Here is a 19,002-nt window from a genome sequence, read left to right as displayed (position 1 = left end):
ACTAGAACCACATGAGACCTAGCTCTGAATTTTTCAGAAACTATGTAGATACTAAAGGCTGTATTCATTTGGTTGCATCATGATCACACGAATACACAGGGGCGTGTATTGGCCAACTCCCAAGAGACTGCAATCTACTCACAGAGTTAAAAACTGGCAGTGATCTACCCCCTTTTTGGGGTTCAGGAGGGAAACCCCATTTTTGGGGAGTGCAGGGCAAAAATGTTTAGCTTCTTTCAGGGGAGCCAGTGAGCTAACAGTGATCTACCACAGACATCCAGTGATCTACCGGTAGATCATGATCTACCTGTTGGATGTGCCTGAAATACAGTAATTGTCTTCACCATCCAGTTAAACTCGGGGGAGGGGCACATTTTGGTTCAGGTAGTCAAGAAGATGCTTTGTTTAATGCAGTAAAGCCAAGTTCACTCATCAGTTCCTTCCAGTGGTAAAAGGGAGCTTTGTGTGTGCATGACCAAGAATCACAATGGGTGAGCTGATGTTCCTGAAATGTAGCAGTTTAACAGAGATATTCTACTTGTTCCTGTAAAGTCACCATAGTTTTGGATATCTTTGAAGACAAACTTCAGTACTGAGGACTATTTCTCACACTTTTAAGATATGAATGTGTCGAGTAACACTCATCATTTAAGTATGCACATTCCCTTACTTCTGTTAGGAGCAGTATCTGATCCTGTCATGTTGCCAAGCGATGCGTGGTGTGAATCATGCCCTCCCATCCAAATGGTACAAGATTCAGTCCTGAAAAGCAAGCTACTGTGAACTTCCAACTCTTAAAAAACGTCTCCTTCTGTTTTGCAGTGCAACAGAGTACCAGATGAGAGGAGATACTTGCTGCCTTTGAAGAGTATTTACATGAGACAGATTGATCAGATGGTGGGCTTGATCTGAACATCTCTTCATATGGAGTAATACTTAAAGTGCAAGGCAGCATCTTGTTCTGAAGATGAGTCTCTTGAGCCGCATAGCTTATAGCAGGTGCAGGCATTTAAATAGCCACTCATTGTAATGAAGGATTCAGTTTAAAGATGGAAAGAGGACCCCATGCTAGACTCCAGTTGTTATCACTGAAATACAGTCGGATGTGGGATATTTTGCCTAATGTAAGCTACGTTATCGCATGTGAAACTTTGAAGCTTGTATTTCTGATAAATACATGATAGACTAAGGTGACCTTTTAAAAGGATTGCAAGTATCTTGTATCAGAAATGCTGTTTTGCCACATCTCTTAATTGCATTCTAAATAAGAATGTTGGAGAGAACCTAGATATATTTCTTATAAAAAATGGGGGGGGCGGGTTTTGGAAAAAAAGGGAATGTGCAGTTTCTCTCACCAAGCTTAATCATTAGATTATTTAACTAGCAATAAACAATATTAATTATTGCTCAGGTAGGAAAAGATCCATAGGTTCTGGTTTACTCGGTGTCTTGCTGGAAATGTCCTAATTGAAATGCAGTTGTAATATCAGCTAAGATATTGCATCACTGTGTTTAGGACTAACATCTAGGCTGATGTTGAAAACAGTGTTCTTAATTAGAATTGCACATTCAGGGGTGTATGGAGTTTACTAGTTTCTGAAACCAGTAATTTTTAAAAGGTGCCTTCTAGTAGGTGTAAATGCACAGAGCCACTCATCTGATACTTTGTATTGCTGATTTACCAACATTCACAACATTATTCTGTTAATATTCATCTTCTGCTTTGTGCCTCTCTGGGAGATCTTCCTGAATCTAAGTATTTACATTCCTTGTAGTTGTAATATGTAAGCTTTTGGAGCTAGTGCCTTCTTAGTTTTTTTTCAGAACAGAGGCAAGGGCTTGAGCTGTTCCTTTTCCAGGAAGAAATAACCTTTTAAAAATCATTTATAACTATTGTACTTTTACAATATAAAAGATTAACATCTCAAGTAGTGTTTGAGGGTTGTACACTCTCCTTTCACGTTTACTGTGAATTGAGTATTTACAGGTGATTATTGCCCCTTCTCGGGGCAACTATTTTACATATACACATAGCAGAAGAAGTAGAGAGAGAAGCTGATCCTCAAAGATGTTCTGGCCTTTGTTTCCCATTTTAATTGCTGTGACAAGAATATTCATAATTTTTGAAGCACCTTGGGGCAACCAAAATGGATATAAGATGAGGCCTTCCTTTGTTTCTTATGAACAACGCCTCTCTTCCATACCCCAGTAAGGCTGGGAAGGTAGAAGAGATTATCTGTCTGGCTTCAGGAATACAGTTTAAACCCACTTGAGGATTCTTCCAGTAGATTGAAATATGATTATTGATCAGCATTTTCCTCTTAGGAAAGCGCAATACATCTTGGATCAAATCTTATCGTGCAATGTGTACATACCAGTTTCACTACCTAACCTAATCCAGTTCATAATATATGTTTGCTTTCACAAAACACATTTCAAATACTACATAATATTTATCAAATAAATAATTAGGGCTTGCTTAATCTCTTTGGCAAACAAATGAATCTCAGGGATCTCAAAGTAGGCTTATGTTTGCCTAGAAGATTTTTTGTTTCACTGTACAGCCTTTCTTCCTATTTTCTCAGTGTTGCTATTTGTAAGAGAGAGCGAACAGTTCAGAATCCTCTGGAAGATTAAAATCCTATAAAAACCATGATACCTCTATAGGTGAGACCAGATCTTAATGGCCTTCTTTTTTTCCTCCAAAATTATGCCTATGATGTTTGACCTAGTAGCTGACTTTTCAGGTCAAGCAACATTTCCTGAGTTGAGAGGGGAGCGCAGGTGATAAAAATGATTGGGGCTTTTTGACCAGTTATACAGGGCTGTCATCATCTACCAATCCTGCAAAGGAGAACATGTTAACAGGTCATAATTAGAACATGTGCTTTAGGAGGGAATGTGTGAAGCAAAAATGCTGAAAACTTCAACATCGGCTGGAATCCATAGAGCAGTTTATGCAAAGTACTTTACTAGTGAATTTTGCTATTGTGCCCAGCTGGGCCCCACCACAGTCATGAACTGCCTTTTGAAACTGAGTATTTCCAAAGTTTTTGTTGTTGAAAAAAAAATCCTGGCCATAAGCTGTTGTGATGTGGTGAGAAATGCAAACTGAAACAAGTTTATCACTGCTATAATCATGTTGTCAACAAAGCATGCTATCACAAGGTGTGTATGTGTCTGCATAATGGGGTTGACTGGGTGTGTAACTTTTTCGGCATGTCCACATTGGCGCTTATGACTATGTGTAGCCTCTTTGATGCAAATTGCACGTTTTGTAACTCAACTTAGGAAAGCTTGTGCCTACTAAAATGTTGGGTGTCCAAATGGTGACTTACAGTTTGGCTTATTTTTCCCCAAGTAATGTGTTTCAGATGTTTGCTTTAAAAAAAGAACAAAAAACAAAAAACCAGGCCACTAGAGTTCTAAAGGCTTAAGGGCACTTACAAAACACTTGTGCTTCTAGTCAAAATAGTATAGTTCTTTCCCATGTGATTCAGCCAGCATTTTGATTGGTTTTGGTATGGATAAAATCTCATATTGAGAAGGTTGTATCTGTCCTTAGTGACTGGTGTCCAAGGCCACTCATAGATGTTAATATGTGCTGTGAACACTCAGATACCTGATATGGCTCTATCTATGGGGATATGAAGGGACTAGATCAAATTTCCAAGTGAAATACTGAAATTTGCAGTCTTTCAATATTTGAAGATTACCAACACTGTCCTATAAAATATCTTTTATTGTTACAAAAAGTGTCCAGTTACTTCTGTTGCATTATTAGTGTTAAGACCGAGTCTTAAGCGTTGCTTGGATAACTTGCCAATTCATAAAACCAAACTGATTTTCTCACCATAATGTGCAATATGTGTTTTTTTTTCTAGCCTAATATGGCATTGTTACAAAATGTATTTAATAGGGTGAGGGTGTTACTGTTTATAAAGGATCAGATGTTCTGGAAAATGTAACACAGATTTTACATTATAATTTGTATTAAATACTATTTCTTAATTCTGTGGTGCCTGTCTTTTCTGGAATTTTAACAGAAAATTTTAACAGAAAAGTGACTAGAGGAGCCTGTGGAAGAAGGTGTTTCATTTTCTGCGTAATGTGTAAGACTGGCCAGTTTTTACCCTCTACAGGCTTTAAACGTTGGAGGCCCTCATTTGGACACGCTGTCATGATGCAACTGCAGAAACCTGTCTTCTAGGAACAGTGGCTCCTTCGGGGTGTGTGTGTGTGTGTGTGAATCCTGCTAAGTTTAAAAGGATAGGTGCAGCTGTTTCCCCCCCTGCAAGCATTTACAGTTTCAGGTAGCTAAAAATGATTTGCTTGAATCTACCCGTATTTTATGAGCATATGCCATACAAGTACTCCTAGGTATGAAACCTGCCAAATTAGGCAAATGGATCCAGAGGCGCATTTAAAAATTGATGGTTGTGTGTGTGTGTGGGAGAGACCTAAAAGATTTGCTTCCCTTTCCTGTGGTTTTGTGGGCAATTATTTTATCATGAAAATGGATTATTTTGTAGAGGTGCCTTGAGGAAAGCAAGCTGCAAACTTTCAGAAAAGATGAAGGATAGGAGAGTTGGTGAATTGGGAGAGGGGGAAGCTTTAGGCTTGTGCTCTGCTCAGTTGGTATCAAGAGTCATAGAAACTAAGTCCAAATATGATTTGATTAGGGAGTGGATGTGTGGGCATCTAGGACAGAGGCAGAAGGATTTCAGTATTCAACATCTTCCAAGCAAGCACGATTAACTGAAGTAGCAAACAGCACAGAACAGATAAGAACAGGATACATAATTTCAGTACCCCCTTCCCAAAGCACTGAGATTGGAAAGCCCTGTAAAATAATTCTTTCTGATTAGAAACTAGGCCAGTCAGTCACAAAAGAGCTTTCCATCTGCCCACTTCTTTCTTTGGCAAGCTTGAGATGTTTCAGTTTTTGCAGTTTGTTTAAAATGTCTGAATTGCCAGAGTGCTCCAGTGGTGGTAAGTTTGGGGCACTTTGGATATATTATTTGGCTTGGACAAGCTCTGAATCCACCTGTAATGGCTTTGTTTCTTGATTTGGGGGTTCATCTGAATTTTCTGCACACTCCTGTTGAATATCCAGCCCTACTGCTTATATCAGAGGTTTTCAACCTTTTTGAGTCCACGGCTCCCATGACCAACTACATTCTTTCTGCGGCACCCAAGCTCAGTTATGTTAACCGATGTCTGCCAAACTGGCAGCGTCTCACCCTGTTTCAAACACCCTCCCTTGTGTAGTATTCCCTCCTCTCGTTGGGAGTCCTGCAGGCAGCTGCCACAGCCACCCCTGGTCTCTGAGCTGCCCCAGCTCCTGGCAACCAGCACCCTCTGACCAGCCCCAGAGGCACCATTCGCCTGGGGAGCTTGTAGCTAGAGCTGCTGCAACAAACAGCTGTGCAAGCCTTTGGGAGGCAGAGACGCGAGAGGGCATCAGAGGAGGGAGGGAAGGGACAGAGGCCAGTTTTGCCCACAGCACCCCTGACCATCTTTCAAGGAACCTCAGGGTGCCACTGGCATATATTTAGATATAAACCTTGCCTCTTTGTTTTGACAATAATTATCGGGGGTATTGCAAAACCGGTGCACAATGACAAAATATATAAAGGTAAGATACGCCACCTGTCTTCTACACATAGTGTCAAAACTCCATTACTAGATTTAAAAAATAAGATTGGTGGGAAAAGGAGGAATTAAAACAGGCTTGAAATCAGTGTATTAAGAATATCAAGTTCTCCTATCTGACAGTCAACAGGGCATTGCTATCTGACAGTCAACAGCCATCAACAGGTTCACCACTCCTATCAGCCCATCACCCATTCCCACCCCCTGAATATAAATAAGGGTCTGGTTGATTCTGTTTCAGTGTATCTGACGAAGTGTGCATGCACACGAAAGTTTGCTTCGACTCAGACCAACACGGCTACCTACCTGTAACTAGGGCGTTGCCAGTCTTTCATGAATTGCATATGAAGGAGTACCTTTGTAATTTAAAAGGTAGGAAAATAAGCAGAAGATGGCATCTTTTGAGGACCCAAAGCTTGAGCGATTGAGTTTTGGAAATGGGAAACATTTTACCTAGTAAGGATGTATATACAAGTATGAGACTTTGATCAAATACCATAGACGGTAGCAATATGAAAGCTCTGACACAATGACGGCAATGAAGACAGTTCGCGGTCATCTGCAAGACCCCGACTTAAGTAAACTGAGTGTCCACATAGAGGAAGGAATATGTACGAATCATCCCTAACTTCTGGTTTGTTCTGCTTTCGTGTCCTACAGATGTGATTTGTACCCACAAGAGGGCACTGTGGCTTCATTGAAATCTTTCCTAAAGGGTGCAGCAAAGTGTAATTGTATTTTTAAACTTGTTTTTGAAAAAAACAATTTCCAGAAGCTTTGCTTTTCCTTCAGTTTGGTCAGGGAGATGTGCAGAGAGTTGAAAGATAGAGGAACCAAATTCAAAGTGCATATGCTAGACTACATTACAAGCTGCTTCATGCTCAGCCAGACCAGTTGGTCCCTCTAGCTCAGTACAGTATTGTGAACACGTGGCTGGCAGTGGCTCTCCAGGGTTTCAGGCCAGACTCTTTCCTAACCCCCTACCTGGAGACAACAACAGTTGAACCTGGGACTATGCATCCTTGTGGCATCATGTGGTTCTCATCCCGCCACTTGTCACCCCAAATGACAAAACATTCTAGCTGCTCCCTTTCTGGACATGTGGCATTCCCTGTCATAGTTCCTGCAGTGTGGTATGTGAAGCCTTTAACTGCTGCCCCCCAAATGGCAGGGGGAGGATCGATACCCCCACAAGAGAGACCGATAAAAGGAACAAAACAATATATTCGCATAAGTGGATGTCTTATTCCTATTTTGATATTGGTGTAAGATTGCTTGGGTATGCAGTGCTTCGTTATGAAAACATAGTAACAGTTCTTTATAATGAAAAGAGTCTTCTGCAACTTATTAAAGCTTTTAGCCCCCCCCACCCTTTTTTTTTTTACCCATACCAAATTCACCTCTCCTGCATCCCGGGTCAGTCACAAATCGGGACAGAATCTTTATGCTTGTCTTCCTCTGCCTCAAGAGCCTCTGCTGCTTCTTAGGGTAGTTGAAATGTATTAAAGAGTGCCTGCTAAGCCTCTTGGGCTTGCTGACCGTAAGATCGGCAGTTCGAATCCCCGTGACGGGGGGAGCTCCCATTGCTCTGTCCCAGCTCCTGCCAACCTAGCAGTTTGAAAGCACACCAGCATGAGTAGATGAATACTGTATATTCCTGCATATAAGACTACTTTTTAACCCAGGAAAATCTTCTCAAAAGTCGAGGGTCGTATTTCTTACACGGTGAGTATATCCCAAACTCTACATTTTAACTGGAAAAGTTGGGGGTCTTATACGCCCAGTCGTCTTATACGCCGGAATATACGGGTAGGTACTGCTGTGGCGGGAAGGTAAATGGCATTTCCATGCACTCTGGCTTCTGTCACAGTGTCCTGTTACACCAGAAGCAGTTTAGTCATGACCCGGAAAGCTGGACAAACACTGGCTTCCTCGGCCTGAAAGCTGCACCCCATAGTCAAATTCAACTGCACTTAACTGTCCAGGGGTCCTTTTACCTTTACCTGCTAAGGTTTTTTTCCTCCAGTCAGACCTCTCACTGAAACCTGCTACGGAGAAGAGCTGTTTTCTTGAAACCTTGCCAACCCTTCACGACATGGTTGCTTGTCCTCAGCCACTGGCTCCCATCTTCATGTCCCTGTCATGGCACAGTCCTCTCAGAGATCTCCAACTGTGGCTGTCTCCCAGTTGCCTTAACAGACCTGACTGTGCCTTTTCTTGGCCAAGACTTCTGACCAACCAAGCACTTACTCTTGTCGGAGCACCCTGCCCATTGGTTGTCTCTTTTTCTAAGTGCATAAGATGAGTCCTCCTGGATCAGGTCCATGGCCCATCTAGTCCAGCATCATGTCCTCACAGTGCCTGTGGGAAACCCTCAGCCAGGAGCAGAGCATTGCCCCCTCCTGTGGCTTCCAGCAACTGGTAGGTATTCCAAGGCATTACTGACTCAAGACGGTGGAAGCAGAGCATAGACAGCATGGCTTAGTAGGTATCGATAGCACTCTCCATGAATTTGCCTTACCCTCTTTTAAAGCCATCTAGTTTGGTGGCCATCACTGCCTCTTGTGGCAGCAAGTTCCATAATTGAACATTGCACCACTGGTAAGCCAGTCGATAGTTCTGTACGGATCTTCTTACCACCAACCAAATTTGTTCACCTATCCAAATTGTATTCTCGTGTTCACCTGGCTGGTGCATGAACAAGTGAACATTGTCAGCTTGAAGCCTCTTCCTCTTAGAAACGGTTGCTAAGGCAACCACAATGGTCTTCTCTCCGATACAAAGCAACGGTGCTAGGCTTCACCTTCTGGCTTGCTTGCTTACAAGACCAGCCATAAACAGATGAAAAACTACAGCGGTTATACACATTCCTCCTGGCTGAAATGAATGTGAGCATTCTGATTCTCCAGTATGAGGAACTCCTGGACTTTGCTCTCTTTCAAACAGGCAGCAGGATTCTGCATGTGGTACATATATAAGCAAGATCACCCATTTTCTCCATGTTCCCTTGATTAAGCTGCTTTCCTGCCCACCTTCCTGAAAGTCTTAAGTAGCTGCTGGTTTGCAGGAGGTGATGGACCAAGGATCCTGTTTCTCCTGCAGCTGTGCATCTCCGCATGGATGACATTTCCTGCTGTGTTTAGAGTTACAAACTGATTTTTTTTTCTGTAGGAGCTGTACCTCTGCTTAGAGGTGTCATGTGAAAAAAGGCTACTGATTTATTCTTTTTTTAAAAAACAACACACAATAACTTTTTAGAACTTGATGTTGACCCTAACCTTGTCTGTGCTGTCTATTCTGCTCTTACATCCTTTTTTAGTCCCATTGCTCTTTCTTCAAATCTACTGCCACACTTGGCGTCCTTAGATGCAGGGACTTCTTCCAACCGAGCTTTGCGATCATCAGGTTCTCTTACTTGCCATTCGCTTCAATCCATGACATGTTAGTCCCTGCCAAAATGACCTTTCATTTGCCTCATTATGAACATTCCATGACTGATACCAGAGCAGCTCAGCTAACAAAATATCTTGGTATGTTGCAATATAGGTGGGAATTTATACCCATGTTTACTATAACGAGGGTAACCCACTGCTACTGTAGAGGCCCTTCAAAATTTGTGTGTGTGTGGTGAGTCTCGCTAATTCACCAAAGTGCTTAAGTCTCTTCAAACACAAGTAGATGCAAAAAAGATGGATGGTCTAGCAGGACACACATTTACAATAAGAGCTTTGTAATAATAAGCCAGTGATCAATCAACCAGAGCTCAGGTCCAGTTTACCCATCATATTCATTGCTTCTAAAATGTGCCTCTTATGAACCGTGTGAGAATTCTTATTGCTCAGAACTGCACATGCAAATTAAAGCCATATAATCTTAGCCTTACTTTTATCCTTCCCACGATGAGCCTCTGTCCTTAGGCACCTACAATATATGGATCCTTTAAACTTTTGAAGGCCCTAATCATGGTGCTTGTATGTGCCATTGACCATTAACTTCAAACAGGTTTTCAGAATTCTCTTAACCCAGGTTACCTTCTAGTCATTCAGTTAAGGTGAAAAAAAATGCCTCAGAGATGTAATTATTCTGGGTTTTGTTTTGAGGTTTTTACTTTCATTTGAGTTTGCAGGGCTACGGCTCCTAGGGATGGATTATGGCTAATGTTTATCTCTTCAATTCATATAAAATACATGCAAATATTTGCAACCAATGCAGAATAGTAAAAGCAGAAACATGTGGATGCTCAATTCCACTTATATGATATGCATACGCCTGAATTAATCAGGGGAGACATTACATTTCAGTGACAAAATGCACCCACTTTAAAAGCCACACACTTTGGGGCCTAATCCTGCTGCCCATCTAATTGGTGCCCAGAATGTCTGGTTTATATAACATCAGACCCTCCAAGTGTCCCTATTTTTTAGGGACATCCCTGATTTGGAAAAGCTGTCGCAGTTTCTGATTTGATCCCAGAACATCCCACATTTCTTTAGGATGTCCCTATTTTCACTGGAGAAATGTTGGAGGCAGGGGTGGAGCAAGCGGGGGGCGGGGGTGGTCCGCCCCAAGCGACGTCCTGGGGGGGGTGACAGACACTCGGCCTCCCTGGCCTGCCCCTCACCTCCGCCCACAAATGTGCAGGCTGTTCAGGGTTCCGCTGGCCTGCGGCAGCTCCACGGTGTTCCGCATGCGCTCTGCGGCCCTTACAGGCCGCCATGCGCGAGCGGTGCTCCATAAGGGCCGCCGAGCACGTGCGGAACACTGTGGAGCCATTGCACACCAGCGGCACCCCGATCAGACTGCGCAAGCGCTGGATCTAATGCGTGCGCAGTTAGCACGGGGGCACGGTGACATCACTGTGACCCCGAGCTGACTGCACACGCACTGGATCTGGCGCTACGTAATGACAAATGCATCGTTATGTAGCGATGCAGCACCCCTGGGTGCATGGCAATTTGGCCCCCCGGGTGTCGCGGCGTCTCCCTACGCCCCTGGTTGGAGGGTATGGAGTTATCTAATCCCTGAGCCACCTGAAGGCAATCCTGTATAGGGAAGTTTTTTTAAAAAAAGTTAAATGTTTTATTATGTTTTCATCTATGTTGGAAGCTGCCCAGAGTGGCTGGGGCAACCCAGTAAGATGTGTGGGGTATAAATAGTAAAATCATCATTATTTTCACCAGAGAAATGTTGGAGGGTAAATCGTATGTACAAACTGGGAACCACTGCAAGCTAAAGGGAAAATGCTCCTTCCACCTGCGCAGATCAATTGCCATCGCTCCACATTGCACTGAACATTTTAAAAACAACTTTCCAGCTTATGCACTTCTTTTTCTTGTTGAGAGTGCATTTAAATGGAAGTGAGATGGATGTAAATCAATTCCTCATTGTATAGGAAAGAGCTCATAAGCGAAGAATATATCAAAGCGAAAGGCTTTATATTTAGAAGGGCTGCACCTTTACAGTAAATAAATGTTGCTGCACTTGGAACATCCTGATGTTGCATAGTATAAGGATTTGCTGAAGTGCAAATGAAAGGATCCAGCAGCATGCTGCGCCTCCCTGTTCTGAAGGTATTAAGTGGTCACGGAGGGAGGAGCTGGGTGTTTTGTGTTTCCACTCTTCTCTTTTGTCACATTAGGATAGTTGTTCTCAGCAGAAGTGAAGGGTTAGCTAAGGTTAGCATACTACAGGAGTGGGAAACCTCTGGTTGGTACACCAACCTTGCCCACTAGGGGCTCCAATTTGGCCTGCCAGACCATTTTCTTCAAACCACACCCACCTGCTACTGACATCACTGGTGATGTCAGCTGATGAATGGGAGGACAGGGTTTAAATCCTGCCTTGGCCTCCAGTTCCCAGGAAGGAACAGGATCACACAGCAAAGACAGCAGGATTTAATCTCTGCTCATCAGCACTGTTTGAAGCAGATTGTGTACAACTCCTGCAAATGGTTGGTTGATAGCAGTGGGGGCTGCCTTAAAGCGCTTCTCAAAAGTGCTGTCTGAAGCACTTTGAAGGCGAAGGGGGCAGCTTTTGTAACCCAGCGCTAAGCAGGATTGCTCTCGCTTCACAGCAGCTGATGCAATGGAGGAGCAATCTTGCTAAGCGCTGGGCGTTTGCAAGCAACAGCAGAATTGCATGCACATTTCTCTGCTGCTTTTGATTGGGAAAGGTGTGCTTCTGTAATGTGGTAGAAATTTAACTGGCGTGTTTGGCGTGTATGTATATTGTAGCTTGCATCGTGGTTTTATTTTTAAATTTATGAGCCACCTTTACAAATGATTTTTTTTCTCATGGTGGCGTAGGAAAAGGGGTTTAAAAAACCAATTAAACTCTTACCAACACTAAAATTTCAAAATAAGCAGCAAGGACAATAATAAACGAAAAGCACTAAAAGAGCCATATATAAGTTTCAATTTTGGTATCCATTTTAGCATGAAGTCTGAACAGAGTCCAACAGCATAATAAAATCCTGACCTTCCTTTTTAATTAAAAGCAGTCTGAAACAGAAACGTTTTCAGAAAACATGAGAAGGGGTCAACTGTGTCTCCTTATATGGAATGGAAGTATCGGGTTGGCATCTCACAAATGTTGCACATGACCTGTGCATAGCTCTTGATGGGTCTTCGCTAGGTAACATGGCATCTCCAGTGAATTCCGAACCAAGAGCTATGTATTGGGTAAAACCTATGGCATAGGCCATAAGGAAAATGTTCTGGGCCAACTCTGGGCAGGGGATGCTTCCAGTCCTATTTGGAGATGTAAGGGATTGAACCTGGAACCTTCTGAATGCAAAGCAGATGCTTTGCCACTGAGCTACATCCCACCCAGGTGTGGAGGAAGGGTGTGTGGTTGGGGCGGTTCACCCCTGGTGTCACCACTGAGGGGGGAGACAAAATGCCGAGCGGCACTCACTGCGGGGCCTGCAGCACATCCGAGCCACGCATCTCTCCTGGGAGTTTGTGGTGGCTTGGGTGCCTGCAGGCTCTGTGTTGCCCCAAATGGTCTGCCCGCTGCCTCCCCCTCAGTTGTAGGGCGGCTGAGTGGGAGGAGGCAGGCAGAGGCCCCGCGGGGAGTATCTTGCCCCGGCTCGCCCCGCCCCGCGGACAACTGGCCCCGCCCTGGTTGCAGGGCACACTCGCCACCCCAGGCGCCCAATCGGCTTGCTCCGCCGCTGATCCCATCCCCAAAACACTCCTGTAATTTCTTACAGTGTTATCTTTTGAAGCTTCTGCTCAAGTGAGCTCTGACCCACAACAGCTGGTGCTCCAGTAAATTTGTTGGCCTTATGTCACAAAAGCTACTAATTAAATTTGATGTTTTTATCTAATCAGGGAGTGTCAAGATTTTAAATAGCTGATTTGCCCCCCCACACCTGTTTTAATAAATACTGATAGGTGATTTAATTATCTATTTTGGACATTTTTATCCTTTTTAAAAAATAAAATAAAATAGATTCCAAGGCAGCTCACAAGAAAATGGAAAAAAAAAAGCAAAGCACTTTCTCAGCATCTTAACCAGGCATCCCCAAACTGCGGCCTTCCAGATGTTTTGGCCTACAACTCCCATGATCCCTAGCTAACAGGACCAGTGGTCAGAGATGATGGGAATTGTAGTCCAAAACATCTGGAGGGCTGAAGTTTGGGGATGCCTGATCTAAACTGTTTAAACAGTTGCATAACATCATAAGAATCTACAGTAATCCAAATCTAATAATAAAACCCATAATAAAAAGCCTGTCAGAATAGAAAGGTTTTGACAGACCAGTTAAAACCTGGCAGAAAGGGGCTGGGGGGGGGGGAAGATAGCACTAGGGAGAGAGTGTCACAGTCATAGTACCACCACCAAGAAGACCCTGCTCCTGGCACCTGCAAGTCTGATCTTGACTAAGACGGGCCATAGAGGAAGACCTCTGATACAGATCTTAGGCCTCAGCTAATCGCATTTGAGCATAACTCGCCATTCACATAACTTGCTCCTGTGCCATTAAGGGCCTTTAAAGATCAATGCCGAGACATGAAAATTGAGTCGGTAAATGAATGGTCAATGTAATTTACATAGAATTGGTGCAAGATGTCTTGAACCCCTTCCTTGAACCTACACTTTTTGGACCAGTCCCAGTTTCCAAATTGTCTTTAAAGGCAGTTTTATGCGTGTTTGCGATTATGCACCATTATGAAGTGTGACATTTGCATGCAAACCTGTAATTCTCATATGCAATCCTGACACCTGTTTTAGGATCACAGTATTTGACAGTGAGGTCTTGGTGTGTCACAATACTGGCATTTGATAACGCTTTTTAACTGCATGCAGAGCCAGTGTGTGATAGTTGTCTGCGTAGAAAACCAGGCAGCAATTTTTATAGTATTTTGTAAGTGGTAGTAGCATCACCCTCATTCCAAAGATCTCATTCCCTCTCTTCCCCCACCCATGGTGTAAGTGTGTGCGCACGCGTTGAGATAAACCATTTTGTGACTACAATAGGACTTTGACTGCAGAAAAAGAACATAGGCCTGCTTTGAAGATGGAGATATGCCGAGCTTCACTTTGCTTATGGCGAGTAACTGCATGAATTGCATGAATGACAGATCTGGTGCCTGTCAAGAAGCAAAGGAAAGACAAATTAGGAATCTTAGCTGGGAAGCATACTACTTCAAGAGATAATGCATGTAGTATTCCTGTCAATCTGATGGATTGTTATGTTTCGGTTCACGGAGTTTTATCCCAACCTAAAACAAGATTGATTATTGAGACAGTTTTATTGCTGTCTATAACAGGTGTCACTGTCTTTTTCTTTTTTAATGTCCAGGTTAGCCTAAATCAGGCAGTCTGAGAGTACATTTTAACACAAAGGGAAATAATTTTCTTTACAGTTTTACCCCAGGTAAGTGCTTAAAGCTGTGAATGAAGGAGCTTGCGAGGAACAGCCGACACCATCATTCACGCAAGGAGTTCTCCTGAATAATGATGGACATCCCCTGAGACACCACAAGGAGGCTCAAAGGAAAGGACAGGAATTAAGTTGTCAGCAAAAGTTGATTTGCACAATCTCAGGCAAGGCAAGGTAGAATAACCTAACTCATGGGAGGCGGTTGTCTAAAACAGAACAAGGAAATTGGAGCGCTGTGAAAATTTATTAAAATCATAGCACTTTTGTTTCCATTTACTTAACACAGTTGCATATTAAGTGAAATAACAAAAGAGTGGCATGGCAGCTTCAAGAAGAACAAATCTATTGTGGCTTAAGCTTTTATGGACTAGAGTCCATTTTATCAGGTACAAGGTGCAAGCAGGTGATAAGTTGTTGATAAGGAGGTCCAATTACTACAGAATTCTAGGCCGATCAAGCAACAGAGAAGGATATGTTGCACAAGCAACCTGGGTGTGTTGTTTCAGCCAGTACTGCAGCAGCTAAATCAGGGGTGAGGAAGGGCCACATTCCCTCATGACAAGCCTGTCAGGGGCCACATGCTACTGGTGGGTGGGGCCTCACCTCCCAAACACCACTCACACATAACACATGGAATGACAATGCAACAGATTTCAGGGAAAGGTTTAAGCATGACTTCACTGTCTATATGCCAGCTACAGGAATTGAAGAAAAAAAGAGGATCTTCAAGAGATATGCTTTTGCACATAGCAGGGCACAAGGCAGTAGATATTTTCCATGCCGTGCAATTAAGCCAGGAGGAGCAGGCTTGGTTCTAAATAAATTTGAGTGTTGCATGACCAGGAGCAATGAGACTTATGAAAGGTGTGAGTTTTAGCTCAAGACAGTAGCATGAAGGGGAATCATTGGAAGAATTCCGTACTGACCCTAAACTGATGAATCAGACATGTGACTTTGGGGGTTTAACAAAGTCATTAATTAGAGATCTGATAGCTTTGGGCATTAGAGATGGGAGACAGCAAAAAAAAAAAAACCTCCTGGAAGACTGCAATCCGATGCTAGAAAGGGCAACCAAGGCTGCACAAGCTGCTGCTGCAACATGGCCTAGAATGCAAGCCCTGGAGAGGAAGAACTGCAAATGTTTGCATAGATACAATTAGTGAAGATGGAAACTGCAGGAGTCCTAGATGCAACACGAACAAGTTTACACCGAACTGTCTCTTGAATTAACACCTCGCCGAAAGAAGTGCATGCAGTGTGGAAGCTGCCAGAGACGCAAGCCCTGTCCTGCAATAGGGAAGTGTTGCAATGCTTGCAAAAAAAAAAAAAAAATTCAGCCGCAAAATATATGTTACCAACTAAGGCAAACTCAGGGGAAAATACAATTAGTGTAAGAGGACAACTCCTCTCAGGACAGTGCTGAGGAAGACTGTCACATCAGAGGGATACTTTTTATAATAATGGTTGGCTGAAAACTTTAATTATTCCTTCTGATATCAATGCTGTCATACTGTACATTGGTTTTGCTGTTAGGAAAACTACCTTGTTTATTTGTAGAATGGGGAAGTTCGAGTTCGTTCATTGATTGTATCTCAGCATTGGAACAACACCTGCAAAAAGCAGTTTCAGAACAACGTATAAGAGTGGGGAAACCAGCTGTTTAGAGCACTTTAAAACTGCATGGGACACTAGCACGAATGTTTTCAAAAGACCAGGTGTCTTCCAGAAGATTTGTGGTAGAAACACTTGTGCCATCTACAGGACAATAATAACACCACTGGAAAACAACAACAAATAATTACTCTCAACTGGCAGACACAAAGTTGGTCAAAGATAGGCAAGTTACTTGAAGATCAAACTCGCAAAACTTACTGAAGCATTTTAATCAGTTGAGTGAAAATTCAAACCACTGAAGTACTAATATGCACATTTTGGTCGTAAAAGAACTGTTTTTGGAAATTGCAAATATATTGCCTCTGACCTGCCTAGAGAGCACTTTCTCTCTCTCTCTCTAGTCCAGCTATTTATGTTTTTACCACCCAACAGTTCACAGTTGCCTCTTGAACAATTAGTAAATAAGCATAGTACAGTGGTATCTTAGTTTGCATACGTTTTGGATTACAAACACGTCAAACTCGGAAGTGTGTCCCGGTTTGCAACCTTTTTTGGGATTATAACCCCTTTTTTTTTTAATCACAAACAAAAAATTTTTGGAGGCCTGATTGGCGAAAGCGTGCCTTGGGTTATAACCTGTTTTGGTTTACAAACAGACACCTCCGGAACGGATTATGGTTGTAAACCAAGGTACCACTGTATTGCACTGAACATTTCTAGCAGATGGCTGCAAAATCCATCAATTGTAGTCCTTTTGGCAGAAGAAATGCACTAAACGATATAATCCATGGTTAATTTAAGGCATAAAGGTGTTCTAGTTCTGTTTAAAGAACAAGAAGGCCATGTTTACAATTACGGTTTTGAGCACTGTTCTCATCATTTTCTGATGTTCATCCCAGATTCTCCTGGGTGAGGGTGAGTGATTATACTGTTAGTGTCGTTTTTAAAGAAAATGAGGTGGCAGTTTTATTATGGCTCTGAGAATTCATCTTTAAGGGAATTACAAGATCTGTCAGTTGAATAAGTTATTGTCAGAGATCCCTCATTAATAATAATTAATAATAATTGTGGCTAACTTTGTGTAATTCAGGTTTGGATGAATAAAATCCCTCACATAGATATGTTTCCAAAGAAAACTGGCCTCTACTGTTTTTTTAATGGTGGGATTGCATCTGTAACTCTTTAATTTCACCTCCTGGTACATGCTATGGAACTACTCTTGAGCAGCTCTCATGAATGCCAATGTGGTTGTGCACAAGCACTTCCCAAAGGTGTGCATTTCATTATTCAGGGATTTTTTTAAAAATTATTTCAACGAAGGAAGAAGAGGTACTAGGAAGAAGAGGTACAAGTACTAGGAAGAGGTAAATATGTAAAAAGCTAACAAAACAACCACAACAAGCGTTGTGGTTTGACTTCCAAGAAGCCAAAAAGGAGAGTTTTCCTGCAGAGAAAAAGACCCATGTCAAGCTGAGCAGAGGCAGGTCAGACTTGGAGGGCCAAGGGCAGGGTGGTGCCTCCTTGTTTGCGTGCCACAAAAGCAGCCTCTCCACAAAAAGGTGGCCAGTGGAGCTCAGATGGAGACAGAGCCACGACGCAGAGACAAATGCAGGCAGAAGAAAAACGCTGGGGTGGACCTGCAGCTTCTGTCTGCAGAGGAAGGAGTTCATCGTTTCACCTTGCTGCCATCACTGGAGCCAGTCATCCCCCTGCTGCATCCAGAAACAGACAGAGGCAGAAGCTTCAGGTCCATTCCAGCCTTTTTCTTCTGCCTGCATCTCTCTGTCTGCTTCCCTTGATGTGCCTGGGTACACCTGGAACACCTCTGGCTCACACCTATGTCACCTCTGTACAATGATGACTGACATGAGTATGCATGTGTGATTTCATCCCAGCAAGTAGTCTTTGTCTGAGCTCTGGGACGTTGTCTAAAGTTTACACACCTATCCCGTGACCCCCCTCAGCAGGTGCCAAACAAGCACACCAAAGTCAAATAGGGATGGTATTACCAAACCAGGATTTTAAGCTGTTGGATTTCAGGATTTGAAAAATGAAAGCGATATTGAAAATGTTTTATTCATAAAGAGAAAACCGGGGCTTTCCTCTGCTGTTGACACATGATTATTAGATTCCTGGAGACTTTCTCCACCTATGCATATTTCGTTAGTGACATAACACAAATGGTACCAGAGCTTCTTGAACCATGGAAGCAATTTAGAAATTCAATACCAGCGGTGAAGAAAAACAGATAGGTCTTGTCTGTTAGCATACAATGGTCCTTTAAAAACAAACAAACAAACAAATAAATAAATAAATAAATAAATACTGCTGCAATTTCATGGCTGACCTGAGCTGTAATCTGATACTGGTGCTTTCTCTAACTGAATGCACATTTATTACTCTGGATTCCTAGCTGTTAGGAAAAACTAGTTCAAGTACTCATCCATTTGTCGGATGGATTGATCAAAAGCAAAAAGGGTTAAGGCAAATCCTTAAGAGACTTCCCACCATGCTTGTATAGTGATATCTTTTCCTATTAACAAAAATCCCCAATGATTTTAAAAGCTATTATAATTCTTGCTCTGGGTCTCTGCCAAATAGCTTTATAGGTTAAAAAACCATTTTCTGTAACCGTTTTAGCTTTAGTTTAGGGGATACATGATACTGACACTCACAGTTTGTATCAATAGCATGGATGCTGGAAAATATCACCATGCCTGGAATATGCATTCAGTTTGTTTTAGGAATATTCTATTTTAAAACAGCTATTTAGGAATATTCTATTTTAAAACACCCACAGCTGAGCTTCACAATTCACCAGTGAGACAAGCAGTAAATATGCA

General features: G+C 42.6%; 1 protein-coding gene across 1 annotated transcript in view; it reads left to right on the top strand.

The window, feature by feature from the left end:
* Positions 1-4,011, top strand: part of EDEM1 (ER degradation enhancing alpha-mannosidase like protein 1) — a 28,273-nt gene extending 24,262 nt beyond the window's left edge. Inside the window, exon 12 of the mRNA XM_035106585.3 lies at positions 823-4,011. Coding sequence (XP_034962476.2) covers positions 823-912 — 90 coding nt within the window. The 3' untranslated portion in view covers positions 913-4,011. The remainder of the gene's footprint in view (positions 1-822) is intronic.
* Positions 4,012-19,002: the final 14,991 nt, after the last annotated feature.

The sequence above is a fragment of the Zootoca vivipara genome, chromosome 2 (assembly GCF_965207765.1).
Source record: "Zootoca vivipara chromosome 2, rZooViv2.hap1.1, whole genome shotgun sequence".
Classification (NCBI taxonomy): domain Eukaryota; kingdom Metazoa; phylum Chordata; class Lepidosauria; order Squamata; family Lacertidae; genus Zootoca; species Zootoca vivipara.
This window is presented reverse-complemented; position numbering and strand designations above follow the sequence as displayed.